The sequence below is a fragment of the Symsagittifera roscoffensis genome, chromosome 5 (genome assembly GCF_963678635.1).
Source record: "Symsagittifera roscoffensis chromosome 5, txSymRosc1.1, whole genome shotgun sequence".
Taxonomy (NCBI): domain Eukaryota; kingdom Metazoa; phylum Xenacoelomorpha; order Acoela; family Convolutidae; genus Symsagittifera; species Symsagittifera roscoffensis.
This window is the reverse complement of record NC_087066.1, coordinates 31,486,053-31,504,805: the sequence shown is the minus strand read 5'-3', so window position 1 is coordinate 31,504,805 and position 18,753 is coordinate 31,486,053. Positions and strand designations below refer to the sequence as shown.

Here is an 18,753-nt window from a genome sequence, read left to right as displayed (position 1 = left end):
TCAAAAGTAGTAAGGATACAATTAAACAAGAGAACAACGTTCAACTCATTCATAACGATTGAATCATGTTTCACATCTAGCAAGTATACAGTCGCAAAAAAAACAGAACAAAAACATCGACACAGTTTTGAAAACATAAAAAATCTCAGAAATGGTGAGTATACTATCATATTCGCAAGAACAAAAAATGACAAAATTCTGAAAAACTTATCATTTTTGAAAATTAGCAAGTATACTATCATATTCACGAGAAACAATGATTCCAGCACTTCAACTCAGATTTAAAAAACTAATCACTTTTGAAAATTAGCAATCTACCAGAATATTTGCAAGACAAAAAAATCAGCTCAGTTATCAAAACCTAATCACTTTTCAGAAGAAGCAAGAAGAGCGTCATATTCACAAAAGCAGACACATCAAATCAGAGTTTAAAAAACGAATCGTTTTCAAAAGTAGCAAGTATACCATCCAATTCACAAGAAACCAGCACTTCAACTCAGTATTAAAAAAATTACTCAGTTTTTAGAAGAAAAAAGATACCATCATACTCACAAGAAACAAAACTTTGACTCAAAGTTTAAAAACTAATCGTTTTTAGTGAGTAAAAAAATATCATCATATTCAAGCGATTCAACCCAGTATTATAAAAATAATCTTTTTCAGAAGTAGCAAGTACACCATCGTATTCGCAAGAAGCAAAAATTTCGACTCAGTTTTGAAAATTTAATCACTTTTCGGAAGTAGCAAGTAAACTATCATATTCGCAAGTAAAAAAACCAACTGGACTTTATGATCCCCACAACTATTTTCTTAATTATGAATGAAACTAAGCAAGAAAAATATAGAAAAATAACCGATGTCAGAGTAACCTGCGAAACAGAAAATGACAGTAGATCTCGATACAGAAGAAGCCACAAATGAGGGACAAGAGGAGGGCCAAACTACGGGCACCTAGGCAACAACAACAACAACAACAGTAGATCTCCATAGGCAGCATTTTTTCAAGATAACAAGCTAAACTGCAGGTAAAGATGTAATTAATTCATCCGAAAATTGACGTTCCCCTATTTTTCTCTCCCTCTATGAAAATAAATGAGAAACCGGTATTGGAACCGGATGACCAAAAAAGATTTAAGAAATAAAGAAACTTCTTTAGTTTCAACTTAATTTGGTTTTTCGGTGTTCGGCCAAAAAGCCGAAGGACCAACAAGCCGACAATAAAATTACCATTCCAACAAGCCGAAAATTAATATTGTTAGGCAACCTATGAACAGATTGTCACCGTTGTTATGAAATTGTTACGTAATTCTGATAAAATTTCCTCTTCAAGATATGGCGGTTTGTTGAACGACCACCTATTTTCTTACCTGCTTGTTGCGGAATTTGAACTTCAGTAATGACTCCCACACTACCAAACAAATGCCTCAGCCGCTTCTCATCCACTCTCCAATGCAGATTTCGCACTATTATTCGCCCACTTTTAGTTGACTCTCTCACTCTCGTCTTGTCTTTCTGCTTCACTCTGTTCGTCTCCCGCACTCTCTGCATTTCATCCTTGATCTCGTGGTTCTCTATTCCCACTATTTTAGTGTTCAACACACAATCTAAACAAAATGAAGTAAAACACTAATTATGCAAGAGATGAACTGACCTTCTTATTTTATATTAAATGCGCGCAAAATCAAAACCTACCAACCAAGTAGGAATACCTTTAATGAATTCAAGTTAATCGAAAAAACAACAAAGACAAAAATTTATCTTTTCAAAATTTGATTAGGACTAAAAGCGAGGGTCCAAGAACAGGCAAAAAAAGTATATCTTTTAAGGGAAACTTTTGTTGAAGCTAATCGTGTAACCATAAATTGAAGCTAATCCATAAATTGAGTAACTTGATCAAGAATTTTTACACAAAACGGAGACTAAGGCGAAAAAACTTGGGTCGACCCAAAAGTTTCCTAAAGCCACAAAGATTCCAAAAATAAGGGTCAAAAATTCTCCCCACTGAAGTTTTCGAAGGTGGTAAAATATCCGATGATTTTAAAAGAGAGACAGAGGGAGAGAGAGAGAGAGAGAGAGAGAGAGAGAGAGAGAGAGAATAGCAGAGTATCTACGAACACATGTGAACAACTGTTCTGTCCAATGGTACCAAATTTTTGAAAATTGATAAATTAGTTCCCAGAAATTTTTTGCCAAAAAGGCAGAAATTTTCATAAGCATCTCAAAAACCCAAAATAAAAACACAAATCGGATATATCACATAATACTCTTCCCATGTGTAGATACTGACTTCTTTCGTGAAAAACTACAACTTTGAAATTTCACAGTAAAAAAAACATGCCTTAAAAGCACTTTGAATATCAAGAAATACTTGGCCAGCAATTATTTGATAAAATTAACCCAATTTGAGACAACTGGATCAAGAGATAAACTTTTTATTCCGCGGGGAAATCTAGAAACTAAATTCCACTTTCGAAACTAGAAGTCGATGACGTTTTTCATGACCTTAACACTTTTAATGTTCGATAGTGGAGTTTGCCTTCACTTTAACAAAGGAAACGAACTGAACAAAAAGAAATCAAGTCGAACCGCGAAAAATTAAAATTGTGCCTGAACAAACACCAAGACTTTTCCTGGAAAAAATAATCACGACCTATATAATCCTCTTTGAATTTCACGGTGAACTTATGTTTGGCCTTTTTTCGATAAAATTAACTCAGTTTGAGAAAACTGGATTAATAGGTATAGCTTTTATTCCACTGGAAATCTGAAACTTCAATTCTACTTTCGAAACAAGAATTTGTTCACGCTTTTTGCGCCAATTTCCACGTTCGTATTTGGAGAAGACTATTTCCGTAACTTTCAGCGGATGAAATTCAATAGAACTCAAAAACTGCATATATACCTAAGTTCATTCATAAATGTATTAATATGTATGAATGTACATCTGCAGTTATTTGAGCATTTTCAGACTTTTTCCTAAAAAAAATAATCTCGACCTATATAAGATTATGAACTGCGCTCATCAATTCTTAATAAGGAAACGAGCTAAAATAATTAGGAGCAAAACATCGCTCCTAAATAGGAAAACTCGAAAAAAAAATTATTAAAAAAAAGGAATGAGACATCGCATGCTATCAAAAAAAGAAGAATATGGTATTGACTTCTATAGTATTGTGTACAGAATTATCATCTTGTAAGCAAACTGACGTCACGGCCAGAATCCCGTCTCTTGTGATAAAAAAACGTTACAAACACACGATGTGATTAGAAAAACTTAGCGAGAAATTCTCGAGTCCCCTCAAAACACTTAGAATTTTTTACTCCTAAAACAAACCAGAAAGAGACCTTTGAGCCGATATTTGATAAGCCGAACTATTTCAAGCCGAATAAAGAAAAAACGATAAAAAATCGGAAGTGGTAAATTTACAACATAAAAAAAAAATCCACTGGAACAGGCATTGAAAATACAGACATACTCAAAAAGTGTCCGTTCTCTCTATTTCTGTTCGTTGACGAAAGTAGAGATGGCCATAAACACAGTTTCAGTCATCCTGCGAACAAATTTATTTACGGGGAAAAAAGTCCAAAATCCGATTGATTTACCCTTGCTTATCGCAAGGGTAAAAATATCAATTAAACAGAAATAACCATTTCACATACATGGCAACATGACAAAGTATTGATACAAAGAAATATATTTCATGTAGATTTGAGCTAAAATCATTCTTTATAGTAACAATTACAAAATCATCACTTTAACCGAATGATTTAACAGGAAAAAAACATCTATAAACTCCAACAATTCAGCTATATTAACACCAAGATCCCAAAATCTTTCATTCGGACATACTGTCATCAGACAACAGAATCTGGACAGCACCGGACCATACGAATTTAATTACTAAGCTTGGACAGATATTTCAATAAAACGGCAATAAAAAGACCATCATAGCAAATTAGACACTAATCTTCAATTGGTCAACTGGAATTGCATAAACAAAAGACAAAAAAAATATCATACAGTAAGTACACTACTGTGGAAAAGACCTCCAATCAAACGAAAGTGTAAAGATTAGAAGCAAAACTGAACACTGATGAGGAAGACTTGGGAACAACATATCTGCCTTACAGCAAAAAAAAAAACAACGATAGAAAAAAAATAGCTCAATCAGAATAGGAAACAGAAAAAAACAGATGCCCTTCGAGCTATTTATATTTCTCTCATTGAATTGGCACTACTTCGATAAAATTAACCCATATTAAGAAAAATAGAGCAACCAATATTTTTATTTCGATGGGAAATCTAAAAAATAAATTCCACTTTCCAAAATAGAGGTCGATCGTTTCTCGTGAATTTGACACTTTTGCTGTTCGATAGTGGAGTTTGCCTTCCTTTTAACAAAGGAAATGAACAGAACTTAAGAAATCAAAAATCAAAATTAAATCATCGTGACCTATATAAGAGTCTGAACTACGTTCATCGACTCTAAAAAACTGCTTCAGATGAATGGCAACATGACAAAGAACTGATACAAAGAAAACATCAGATTTGAGTTAAAATCAGTTCTCATAGTAGCAAGTACAAAATCATCACATGGTAAACAAATGATCTCTAAATTGAACACAACCCAGATAAACCTGATCAAACTTTTGAGCAAAAAAAAATTCGAAAAATTTAATCAGACAAATTCTTTGTGGATAAAACTTTAATAAAATTGGTCGAGGCAGAGGCATTGACGACTAGGATACCCTCATCAATTCAGATTAAACAATTAATCAGTTATCATAGCATCAAGTACCAAATCGACACAAGGTAAACAAATGACATCTAAAGTAAACAACTAAGATGAACTTGATCATCTTTTTTACCACGAAACCCCGAAAAATTCAATCAGACAAACTCTTTGTGGATCAGAATATCAGAACAAGAACAACAAACCGTATAAACTACAATCCGCTAGCTGGAGCTAAATTAAGCCTAAAATATAGTAGCTCTAAAAAGCTTAACGAGTGAAATAAATCGGTATGAACCAGTCAAGACCAAACGAAGTCCTGAAATAATTTGCCGCACAGGGCACTTACGCTCACACAACAAAAAGCCACTAACAAATCAGATACAACAGATGCTATTTATTAGCCAATGATATGCAGCAAAAATGTCATTGTTTGCTCGTTGGGTTGTTCTAACGATTTCATATACGTAGCAACATGACAAAGCAAGGATACAAAAAACAAAACATTTCTAATTCAGATTTGAGCTGTAATCATTCTTCATAGTAGCAAGCACAAATCATCACTTCAATGGAATGATCTACCAAAAGCAAAACAATCAATAAGATCCAACGACTCAGCTATATTAACTGCAAGACCCCAAAAATTTTCACTCAGATATAATATCATCAGACGCCAGAAAGTGGACAGCACTACACCATACCAATTTGGACATTACGCTCAGACAGACATTCCAATAAAACAGCACAAAAACACCATCACACCAAACTAGACACTAATCTTGGATAGACAACCACTCAATTGGAATTCCAAACAAAAACCAAGAAAACTATTGTACAAAACGAACACTACTGTTGAACAGAACTCACAGAAAGGTAAAGATTAAGAAGTACGACTACTATGAACACTGCATACTGATGAAGAAGACTGCAAACAACAGATGTTCGTTTCAGCGAAAAAAAAACCGATAGAAAAAAATAGATCAATCAGAACTAGAAACTGAAAAAAAACAGATGCCCTTACAGCTCTATAAATGTCTCTCATTGAATTGGCAATGTTTTGATAGAATTAACCCACATTAAGAAAACTGGAGCAATTAATATTTTTATTTCGATGCGAAATCTAAAAAATAAATTCCACTTTCCAAACTAGAGGTCGATCGTTTCTCGTGACTTTGACACTTTTGCTGTTCGATAGTGAAAATTGCCTTCCATTTAACAAAGGAAATGAACAGAACTTAAGAAATCAAAAACCAAACTGCCAAAAAATAAATCATCGCGACCTATATAAGAGTCTGAACTACGTTCAACGACTCTAAAAAACTGTTTCAGATGAATAACACTATGACAAAGAAATGATACAAAGAAATAGTCTTTAAATCAGATTTGAGTTAAAATCAGTTCTCATAGTAGCAAGTACAAAATCATCACTTACAGCAAAATATTGACCAGAGCAAGGATAAGAAAAAAAAGCTCCTTATGTTCACCAATGTTTAATCAAAAGTCCCATAAACATTTCAATCAGATATCATTTCATCGGATATGAGAATGTGAACAGCATTACATCATACCAATCTGGCCAGTATTATTGGACAGAAACTTCAGACAAACCGCAAAAACAAAAAAGACGTGCTAGCAGGAGCTGAATAATCCGAAACAAGCAAACTGCCACAAAAGATGTAACAACACATAAAAATGAAAACAAAGGAAACATTGAAAAAGATGCATATGAAAATCTGGATAAACTTAAAAAGAGTTAGATTGAGATTGCATTGATAGCAATTCAGATTCAAGTCTAAAAGAATGAACTTTAGACTATTTTTTGAAAATAAGTTAGCAATGAACTTCAAATTTTTAGACACGACATAAATTAACTATAAATCAGAATAAAACAACACCGTTACATCTTTACAATTACAATACAATGATGAAATATTATGTTAACTAGCTTTTTCAAAGACTCCGTATATTATCTTGCTTTCCTGTCTATGAAAAGGTTAGTTTACAGAATATTTCTTTAATTAAGCTGTTACGGTATTGTTTCGCTCCGATTTATAGTTAATTTATGTCTTGCTAAAACATTTGAAGTGTATTGCATTTGAAGTGCATTGCACCACTGGGAGTAAAATTTAAAAAAAAACTTAATGAAAACGAAACGCGATAGTAGAGATCTACAGAATACAGCAAAATCAAGCAATTATAAATCAAAACTGCTAAGAGTTGGAGATGCATATAGACAAAGTTTCGAATGAGTTATCTAGAAGCAGCAATGATGGCCGGTAGAATTCCCCCAACTCAGAAAAAGTAATAATCAATCATCATAGTAGCAAGTACCAAAATCATCACACATATTAACCATGGATCACAATTTGAAATCGCAATTGCATATTTACCACAAGGGCACGATAAAGTGCGTCATTCAAAAAATTCGTAAGCTTTTGAATTTTAGAATTCAAAGATAGATCACATTTTTGTATTTTTAGAATTCAAAGATAGATCACATTTTTGTAATTGGTAATTTTCAATAAAAAGTAGCCCAATTCGAGGAAAAGGAGTCAAAACGAAAAAAATGCAGGGAATTCTGAAAACTAAAGTTTCTCTCGGTCTAATTAAGGCGAAATGAATTAATAATTGAGAAACAAGAGAACTAATAGGGGATAGTGAATGATTGTGGGGGACAGCAGCCGTACCAAATATTAAGTATCTCACAAGTGATGAGAGAAAGGGACATTGAGAGCTCTTATGATGATATACGTAACTTTCATTACCCCAACCATACATGTCTTTATGAGACATTTGAATTTATACCCAAAACATGAAATCTGCTTGCTGAGGTAAATGACATTGTCTTTTCAAAATTGATTTAGTTGGGAATGTTGCCATTAAAAGTCACTGTTTTTGGAAACTTTTCTTAAGTTGTGAGTAACGTTTTTGACTGGTGCGTCAAGGTGGCGGGAACAAAATTCATTCTTAAAACGAAAAGTTTATCACGTTTTCGGGAGCCTTGTGAATTTTTGTTGATCGAGAGCGTTATTTGTCTTCCTGCTCGCAAACGATGTTTTGTTTTTCCTTCTTCTAAAAACTCAACTTATAATTATGTAATTTTAATTTTTCAAAGTTTCAAAGAATGCACGTGGTGAAGGCTCGAATTGGTTTTTTGTTAAATTTTGAAAAAAAATTTGTTAAAAACAGTTCATTTTCAAAACTGGTTTTTTGTTATATTCAAAAAAAATGTTGAAAACTGCAGAGTTTGAAAAATTTTCTTAAACTATAGCAACAAATCAATCCGAGCTCCAAAGCGTCTTCACTACGTTCATCAAGAAAACATTAGCTCACATAACTAAGTTGAGCTGACTGTAAATAAGAAACAAAAAGTTTCATATGCGTTAGAAAAAAACAAACTGAACATCGCAAAGTTCTTAGTTCGTTAGCAAAACAAAATGGAGAATTCATAACAGAAGTCTGAGCATGGACAGTAAGCCGACAACACCCTTGCTTGGACATTCATTCAGAGTATAAGTTCTCTCGAGCAAAAGGCAGCCAAATTCAATTGTTGTGACAATGCATTGAAACAATGAGTTAATCTTCAAATCAGGTTTGAGCTAAAATCAGTTCTCATAGTAGCAAGTACAAAATCATCACTCAATGCAAATGATTGACCAGAGAAAAAATAACGACAATGCTCCGAATGTTCACTTATGTTTACTCAAAATTGCCGAAACAATTCAATCAGATATCAATTCATCAGAGATCAGAATGTGAACAGCATTGCATCATATCAATCTGGTCATTATTCTTGAACAGATACTCCAGCCAAACGTCAGATGCATAGAAAACGCAAGAAAAAAAACAGAAAACACGGATAATGCAAAACAGACATGAAAAATAACATGCTGGCATGAGCTGAATAATCCAAAACAAATGCATAATCATCTAGTGGTATGTAGAAAAAGTAGTAAAATAAATCTTCGGTTACCTGCCGGACTTCCCCGACTTTCAGATTAAGAGTCACATGTCCTCCAATCTAAGCCATGGTCTCTTGACAATCGGTATAACTCGAAAATTTTCACTCAGACACCAGAAAGTGGACAGGACTGCACAACACCAATTTTGACACTACTCTTGGACAGACACTCCAATACAACGATACAAGAAACACCATCAAACCAAATAGGACACTAATCTTGGATAGGCAACCGATAAACTGGAATTGCATAAGCAAAAGGCAAAAAAATTATCATACAAAAGAATACTACTGTGGAAAAGACCTCCAATCAAACGGAAATGTAAAGATTAAAAAGCAAAAATACCAAACAAAAATGAACACTGATGAGGAAAACCTGGGATCAACATATGAGCGTTTCAGCCAAAAAAAAAATATATAGCTCAATCAGAACTGGAAAATGAAAGAAAAAAAAACAGATGCCCTAGAGGTTCTTTGAATTTCTAGAACAATTTATGATTGGCTTTTTTTCGATGAAAATAACCCAATTTGAAAAAACAGGATCACCAAAAAAAATCGCAGGGAAATCTGATAATTAAATTCTAATCTCCAAACTTGATCAACAAACCAAATAAATTATATCAATTCTAAATCAAAATGCTAAAAAGTTAGGATGAAGAATGGATAAAACTTTAATAAAAATGGTCGAGGCAGAGGCATTGACGACTAGGACACCCTCATCAATTCAGATAAAAGTATTAATCAGTTATCATAGTAGCCAGTACCAAATCAACACAAGGTAAACAAATGACATCTAAAGTAAACAACCAAGATGAACCTGATCATCTTTTTTTTACCATGGAACCTCGAAAAATTTAATCAGAAATTCTTTGTGGATCAGAATATCAGAACAAGAACAACAAATAAATCGTATAAACTACAATCCACAAGCTGGAGCTAAAATAAGGCTAAAATATAGTTGCTCTTAAAAGCTTAACGAGTGAAATAAATCGGTATGAACCAGTCAAGACCAAACGAAGTCCTGAAACAATTTGCCGCACAGGGCACTTACGCTCACACAACAAAAAGCCACTAACAAATCAGATACAACAGATGCTATTTAATAGCCAATGCTATGCAGCAAGAAAGCCATTAAACGAGAATTTTTCTTTGCTCGTTGAGTTGGCCAAATTATTTCATATACGTAGCAACATGACAAAGCAAGGATACAGAAAAAAAACATTCACACAACAAAAAGCCACTGACAAATTAGATACAACAGATTCTATATTATAGCCAATGCTATGCAGCAAAAATGCCATTAAATGAGCATTTTTGTTTGCTCGTTGGGCTGGCCAAATTATTTCATCTACGTAGCAACATGACAAAGCAAGGATACAAAAAAATCAGCACAAAAACAACATCACACCAAACTAGACACTAATCTTGGATACACAACCACTCAATTGGAATTCCAAAAACAAAAAGCAAGAAAGCTATTATACAAAACGAACACTACTGTTGAACAGAACTCAGAAATGTAAAAACTGAGAAGCAAGACTACCATAAAACACTGGACACTGATGAGGAACATTGGGAACAAAAGATGTGCGTTTCAGCGAAAAGAAAAACACGATAGAAAAAAATAGCTCAATCAGAACTAGAAACAGAAAAAAAACAGACGCCCTTACAGCCCTTAAACTTCTCTCATTGAATTGGCAGAATTTCGATAAAACTAACCCATATTAAGAAATCTGGAGCAACCAATATTTTTTTTCGATGGGAAATCTAAAAAGAAAATTCCACTTTCCAAACTAGAGGTCATATCTCGTGACTTTGACACTTTTGCTGTTCGATAGTGAAGTTTGCCTTCCTTTTAACAAAGGAAATGGACAGAAATTAAGAAATCAAAAACCAAACTGTCAAAAATTAAATCATCGCGACCTATATAAGAGTCTGAACTACGTTCATCGACTCTTAAACGGTTTCAGATGAATGGCAACATGACAAAAAAATGATAAAAAGAAATAGTCTTTAAATCAGATTCGAGTTAAAATCAGTTCTCATAGTAGCAAGTACAAAATCATCACATGGTAAACAAATGATCACTAAATTAAACACACAACCACGATGAACTTGATCAAATTTTTGTGCAAAAAAACTTCGAAAAATTTCGACAAATTCTTTGCGGATCAGAATATCAAAATGCGATCAGCAAATGAATAGTATTATCTACAATCCAAAAGCTCAAACTAAAATCTCCTTAAAATATAGCAGCTCAAAAAAAACTTAACGAGTGAAAAAAAGAAATAAGCTTTGAAAAAGTCGTCAAATACTTAGGCCGCACTGGGCACTCACGCGCTTACAACAACAACAATTCACTAACAAAGCAGATACAGCAGATGATATTTAAAAGCCAATGATATGCAGCAAAACTGCCATTAAAAGAGCAATTTTGTTTGCGAATTGGGTTGGCCAAAGTGGATTCATAATGCAAAAATGATCGCTAGCGCTCTTGGTTAAGAACAATAATGGTCATTGTAACAATCTAAAGAAACTGGAACCGTAAATTTGTCATGAGCCCTCACATCTGTGCCCTGGTCGCATGAAAATAGGTAAAAACTAGCCATCAATAAAGCAGATACACATAGTATTTTGTTGCCAATGCTATGCGGCAATCATGTATCAAATGAGACTCTAGTTTCGAGTTTGGTTGGAAAAACAACACTTCTCGATTGTTTGAAAACAACAATGAATATTGTAAAAATCTTCAGAAGTTCGATCCGCAAGTTTGAACTCAAGTGCGAGTCTACAAATAGGTGCATATGCAGTTTGATATGAGTTGGACTGAATAACAATGACGCTCAGTAAGATATCCTAAATTCAGAGAAAAAAAAGACTCAATCGTCATAGTAACAACTACAAAATCATCACACGGGAAGCATATTAAACAGCTAAAACATGTAAATGAAAATCGAAGTTGCAATAAAAACGAAGACTCAATAAAAATAAAATTAGGCTGAGTTAACTTAGAGGATACTATGATGGCCACTAGAAAGCCCTCAGCTCAAGAAAAAATCATAACCAATCATCAAAACAGCGAGCAAAAAATCATAACATCGCAAGCATATGATCCAGACATAATTTCATAATAAATCAGAAGGTGAGCAGCAATTGCATCATATCAATCTGGTCATTATTCTTGAACAGACACTCCAGCCAACCGTCAGATCTATAGAAAACACATGAAAAAAACCAAAAACACGGATAATGCAAAATAGACATAAAAAAAAACGTGTTAGCATGAGCTGAACAATCCAAAACCAAGCAAACTGCCTCAAAAGGTGAAATGACGAAGAAATTTGAAAAAAAAACAAAACAGTGGATCTGTCGAAAGTCGCAAATCAAAATCTGGATAACATATAGATGAGTTAGATTGAGATTGCCTTAATGGCCATTCACATTCAAGTCAAAATCAATAACCATAGTAAAAAATGCATAATCATCTAGTGGTGGGTAGAAAAAGTAGTAATATAAATCTTCGGTTACCTGCTGAACTTGAGCTCCGACTTTCAGATTAAGAGTCACATGTCATCCAATCTAAGCCATGATCTCTTGACAATCGGTATAACTCGAAAATTTTCACTCAGGCACCAGAAAGTGGACAGGACTGCTTAACACCAATTTTGACACTACTCTTGGACAGACACTCCAATACAACGGCACAAGAAACACCATCAAACCAAATAGGACACTAATCTTAGATAGGCAAACGATAAACTGGATTTGCATAAGCAAAAGGCAAAAAAAATTATCATACAAAAGAACACTACTGTGGAAAAGATCTCCAATCAAACGGAAATGTAAAGATTAAAAAGCAAAAATACCATGCAAAAAAGAACACTGATAAGAATAATCTGGCTGGGATCAACATATGAGCATTTCAGCCAAAAAAAAACAACCAAAAATAGCTCAATCGGAACTGGAAAATGAAGAGAAAAAAAAACATGCATTAAAGGTTCTTTGAATTTCTAGAACAATTTATGATTGGATTTTTTCGATAAAATAACCCAATCTGAAAAAACAGGATCAACAGAAAAAATCGCAGTAAAATGTGGTAATTAAATTCTAATCTCCAAACTTGATCAACTAAACGAAATAAATTATATCAATTCTAAATCAAAATGCTAAAAGGTTAGGATGAAAATTGGATAAAAACTTTTTAAAAATTGATCAAGGCAGAGGCATTGACGACTAGGTTACCCTCATCAATTCAGATAAAAGTATTAATCAGTTATCATAGTAGCCAGTACCAAATCGACACAAGGTAAACAAATGATATCTAAAGTAAACAACCAAGATGATCCTGATAATCGTTTTTACCATGAAACCTCGAAAAATTTAATCAGACAAACTCTTTGTGGATCAAAATATCAGAACAACCAATAAATCGTAACAACTACAATCCACTAGCTGGAGCAAAAATAAGCCTAAAATATAGTTGCTCTTAAAAGCTTAACGAGTGAAATAAATCGGTATGAACCAGTCAAGACCAAACGAAGTCCTGAAACAATTTGCCGCACAGGGCACTTACGCTCACACAACAAAAAGCCACCAACAAATCAGATACAACAGATGCTATTTAATAGCCAATGCTATGCAGCAAAAATGCCATTAAATGAGCATTTTTGTTTGCTCGTTGGGCTGGCCAAATTATTTCATCTACGTAGCAACATGACAAAGCAAGGATACAAAAAAAAACAGCACAAAAACAACATCACACCAAACTAGACACTAATCTTGGATAGACAACCACTCAATTGGAATTCCAAAAACAAAAAGCAAGAAAGCTATTACACAAAACGAACACTACTGTTGAACAGAACTCAGAAATGTAAAAACTGAGAAGCAAGACTACCATAAAACACTGGACACTGATGAACATTGGGAACAAAAGATGTGCGTTTCAGCGAAAAGAAAAACACGATAGAAAAAAATAGCTCAATCAGAACTAGAAACAGAAAAAAAACAGACGCCCTTACAGCCCTTAAACTTCTCTCATTGAATTGGCAGAATTTCGATAAAATTAACCCATATTAAGAAATTTGGAGCAACCAATATTTTTTTTCGATGGGAAATCTAAAAAGAAAATTCCACTTTCCAAACTAGAGGTCATATCTCGTGACTTTGACACTTTGCTGTTCGATAGTGAAGTTTGCCTTCCTTTTAACAAAGGAAATGGACAGAAATTAAGAAATCAAAAACCAAACTGTCAAAATTAAATCATCGCGACCTATATAAGAGTCTGAACTACGTTCATTGACTCTTAAACGGTTTCAGATGAATGGCAACATGACAAAAAAATGATAAAAAGAAATAGTCTTTAAATCAGATTCGAGTTAAAATCAGTTCTCATAGTAGCAAGTACAAAATCATCAAATGGTAAACAAATGATCACTAAATTAAACACACAACCACGATGAACTTGATCAAATTTTTGTGCAAAAAAACTTCGAAAAATTTCGACAAATTCTTTGCGGATCAGAATATCAAAATGCGATCAGCAAATGAATAGTATTATCTACAATCCAAAAGCTCAAACTAAAATATCCTTAAAATATAGCAGCTCAAAAAAAATTTAACGAGTGAAAAAAAGGAGAAATAAGCTTTGAAAAAGTCGTCAAATACCTAGGCCGCACTGGGCACTCACGCGCTTACAACAACAACAATTCACTAACAAAGCAAATACAGCAGATGATATTTAATAGCCAATGATATGCAGCAAAACTGCCATTAAAAGAGCAATTTTGTTTGCGAATTGGGTTGGCCAAAGTGGATTCATAATGCAAAAATAATCGCTAGCGCTCTTGGTTAAGAACAATAATGGTCATTGTAACAACCTAAAGAAACTGGAACCGTAAATTTGTCATGAGCCCTCACATCTGTGTCCTGGTCGCATGAAAATAGGTAAAAACTAGCCATCAATAAAGCAGATACACATACTATTTTGTTGCCAATGCTATGCGGCAATCGTGTATCAAATGAGACTCTAGTTTCGAGTTTGGTTGGAAAAACAACACTTCTCGATTGTTTGAAAACAACAATGAATATTGTAAAAATCTTCAGAAGTTCGATCCGCAAGTTTGAACTCAAGTGCGAGTCTACAAATAGGTGAATATGCAGTTTGATATTAGTTGGACTGAATAACAATGACGCTCAGTAAGATATCCTAAATTCAGAGAAAAAAAAAGACTCAATCGTCATAGTAACAACTACAAAATCATCACACGGGAAGCATATTAAACAGCTAAAACATGTAAATGAAAATCGAAGTTGCAATAAAAATGAAGACTCAATAAAAATAAAAAATAGGCTGAGTTAACTTAGAGGAAACTATGATGGCCACTAGAAATCCCTCAGCTCAAGAAAAAATCATAACCAATCATCAAAACAGCAAGCAAAAAATCATAACATCGCAAGCATATGATCCAGACATAATTTCATAATAAATCAGAAGGTGAGCAGCAATTGCATCATATCAATCTGGTCATTATTCTTGAACAGACACTCCAGCCAACCGTCAGATCTATAGAAAACACATGAAAAAAACCAAAAACACGGATAATGCAAAATAGACATAAAAAAAAACGTGTTAGCATGAGCTGAACAATCCAAAACCAAGCAAACTGCCTCAAAAGGTGTAATGACGAAGAAATCTGAAAACCAACAAAACAGTGGATCTGTCGAAAGTCGCAAATCAAAATCTGGATAACATATAGATCAGTTAGATTGAGATTGCCTTAATGGCCATTCACATTCAAGTCAAAATCAATAACCATAGTAAAAAATGCATAATCATCTAGTGGTGGGTAGAAAAAGTAGTAATATAAATCTTCGGTTACCTGCTGAACTTGAGCTCCGACTTTCAGATTAAGAGTCACATGTCATCCAATCTAAGCCATGATCTCTTGACAATCGGTATAACTCGAAAATTTTCACTCAGACACCAGAAAGTGGACAGGACTGCTTAACACCAATTTTGACACTACTCTTGGACAGACACTCCAATACAACGGCACAAGAAACACCATCAAACCAAATAGGACACTAATCTTAGATAGGCAAACGATAAACTGGATTTGCATAAGCAAAAGGCAAAAAAAATTATCATACAAAAGAACACTACTGTGGAAAAGATCTCCAATCAAACGGAAATGTAAAGATTAAAAAGCAAAAATACCATGCAAAAAAGAACACTGATAAGAATAATCTGGCTGGGATCAACATATGAGCATTTCAGCCAAAAAAAACAACCAAAAATAGCTCAATCAGAACTGGAAAATGAAGAGAAAAAAAACATGCATTAAAGGTTCTTTGAATTTCTAGAACAATTTATGATTGGATTTTTTCGATAAAATAACCCAGTCTGAAAAAACAGGATCAACAGAAAAAATCGCAGTAAAATGTGGTAATTAAATTCTAATCTCCAAACTTGATCAACTAAACGAAATAAATTATATCAATTCTAAATCAAAATGCTAAAAGGTTAGGATGAAAATTGGATAAAAACTTTTTAAAAATTGATCAAGGCAGAGGCATTGACGACTAGGTTACCCTCATCAATTCAGATAAAAGTATTAATCAGTTATCATAGTAGCCAGTACCAAATCGACACAAGGTACACAAATGATATCTAAAGTAAACAACCAAGATGATCCTGATAATCGTTTTTACCATGAAACCTCGAAAAATTTAATCAGACAAACTCTTTGTGGATCAAAATATCAGAACAACCAATAAATCGTAACAACTACAATCCACTAGCTGGAGCAAAAATAAGCCTAAAATATAGTTGCTCTTAAAAGCTTAACGAGTGAAATAAATCGGTATGAACCAGTCAAGACCAAACGAAGTCCTGAAACAATTTGCCGCACAGGGCACTTACGCTCACACAACAAAAAGCCACTAACAAATCAGATACAACAGATGCTATTTAATAGCCAATGCTATGCAGCAAAAATGCCATTAAATGAGCATTTTTGTTTGCTCGTTGGGCTGGCCAAATAATTTCATCTACGTAGCAACATGACAAAGCAAGGATACAAAAAAAACAGCACAAAAACAACATCACACCAAACTAGACACTAATCTTGGATAGACAACCACTCAATTGGAATTCCAAAAACAAAAAGCAAGAAAGCTATTATACAAAACGAACACTACTGTTGAACAGAACTCAGAAATGTAAAAACTGAGAAGCAAGACTACCATAAAACACTGGACACTGATGAACATTGGGAACAAAAGATGTGCGTTTCAGCGAAAAGAAAAACACGATAGAAAAAAATAGCTCAATCAGAACTAGAAACAGAAAAAAAAACAGACGCCCTTACAGCCCTTAAACTTCTCTCATTGAATTGGCAGAATTTCGATAAAATTAACCCATATTAAGAAATCTGGAGCAACCAATATTTTTTTTCGATGGGAAATCTAAAAAGAAAATTCCACTTTCCAAACTAGAGGTCATATCTCGTGACTTTGACACTTTGCTGTTCGATAGTGAAGTTTGCCTTCCTTTTAACAAAGGAAATGGACAGAAATTAAGAAATCAAAAACCAAACTGTCAAAATTAAATCATCGCGACCTATATAAGAGTCTGAACTACGTTCATTGACTCTTAAACGGTTTCAGATGAATGGCAACATGACAAAAAAATGATAAAAAGAAATAGTCTTTAAATCAGATTCGAGTTAAAATCAGTTCTCATAGTAGCAAGTACAAAATCATCACATGGTAAACAAATGATCACTAAATTAAACACACAACCACGATGAACTTGATCAAATTTTTGTGCAAAAAAACTTCGAAAAATTTCGACAAATTCTTTGCGGATCAGAATATCAAAATGCGATCAGCAAATGAATAGTATTATCTACAATCCAAAAGCTCAAACTAAAATATCCTTAAAATATAGCAGCTCAAAAAAAATTTAACGAGTGAAAAAAAAGGAGAAATAAGCTTTGAAAAAGTCGTCAAATACCTAGGCCGCACTGGGCACTCACGCGCTTACAACAACAACAATTCACTAACAAAGCAAATACAGCAATGATATTTAATAGCCAATGATATGCAGCAAAACTGCCATTAAAAGAGCAATTTTGTTTGCGAATTGGGTTGGCCAAAGTGGATTCATAATGCAAAAATAATCGCTAGCGCTCTTGGTTAAGAACAATAATGGTCATTGTAACAACCTAAAGAAACTGGAACCGTAAATTTGTCATGAGCCCTCACATCTGTGCCCTGGTCGCATGAAAATAGGTAAAAACTAGCCATCAATAAAGCAGATACACATACTACTTTGTTGCCAATGCTATGCGGCAATCGTGTATCAAATGAGACTCTAGTTTCGAGTTTGGTTGGAAAAACAACACTTCTCGATTGTTTGAAAACAACAATGAATATTGTAAAAATCTTCAGAAGTTCGATCCGCAAGTTTGAACTCAAGTGCGAGTCTACAAATAGGTGAATATGCAGTTTGATATGAGTTGGACTGAATAACAATGACGCTCAGTAAGATATCCTAAATTCAGAGAAAAAAAAAGACTCAATCGTCATAGTAACAACTACAAAATCATCACACGGGAAGCATATTAAACAGCTAAAACATGTAAATGAAAATCGAAGTTGCAATAAAAATGAAGACTCAATAAAAATAAAAATTAGGCTGAGTTAACTTAGAGGATACTATGATGGCCACTAGAAATCCCTCAGCTCAAGAAAAAATCATAACCAATCATCAAAACAGCAAGCAAAAAATCATAACATCGCAAGCATATGATCCAGACATAATTTCATAATAAATCAGAAGGTGAGCAGCAATTGCATCATATCAATCTGGTCATTATTCTTGAACAGACACTCCAGCCAACCGTCAGATCTATAGAAAACACATGAAAAAAACCAAAAACACGGATAATGCAAAATAGACATAAAAAAAACGTGTTAGCATGAGCTGAACAATCCAAAACCAAGCAAACTGCCTCAAAAGGTGTAATGACGAAGAAATCTGAAAACCAACAA

General features: G+C 33.8%; 2 protein-coding genes across 3 annotated transcripts in view; both read right to left on the bottom strand.

Annotated features, from left to right (window-relative positions):
* Nucleotides 1-18,753, bottom strand: part of LOC134845487 (uncharacterized) — a 288,095-nt gene that overhangs the window by 193,610 nt on the left and 75,732 nt on the right. The gene's annotated exons all lie outside the window — the stretch shown is intronic.
* LOC134846207 (RNA-binding protein 28-like) overlaps nt 1-18,753 on the bottom strand; it is a 52,542-nt gene that overhangs the window by 21,071 nt on the left and 12,718 nt on the right. For both annotated transcript variants that reach the window (XM_063863469.1, XM_063863470.1), the window contains exon 3: nt 1,368-1,604. In XM_063863469.1, the coding sequence (XP_063719539.1) occupies nt 1,368-1,604 (237 nt within the window). The remainder of the gene's footprint in view (nt 1-1,367; nt 1,605-18,753) is intronic.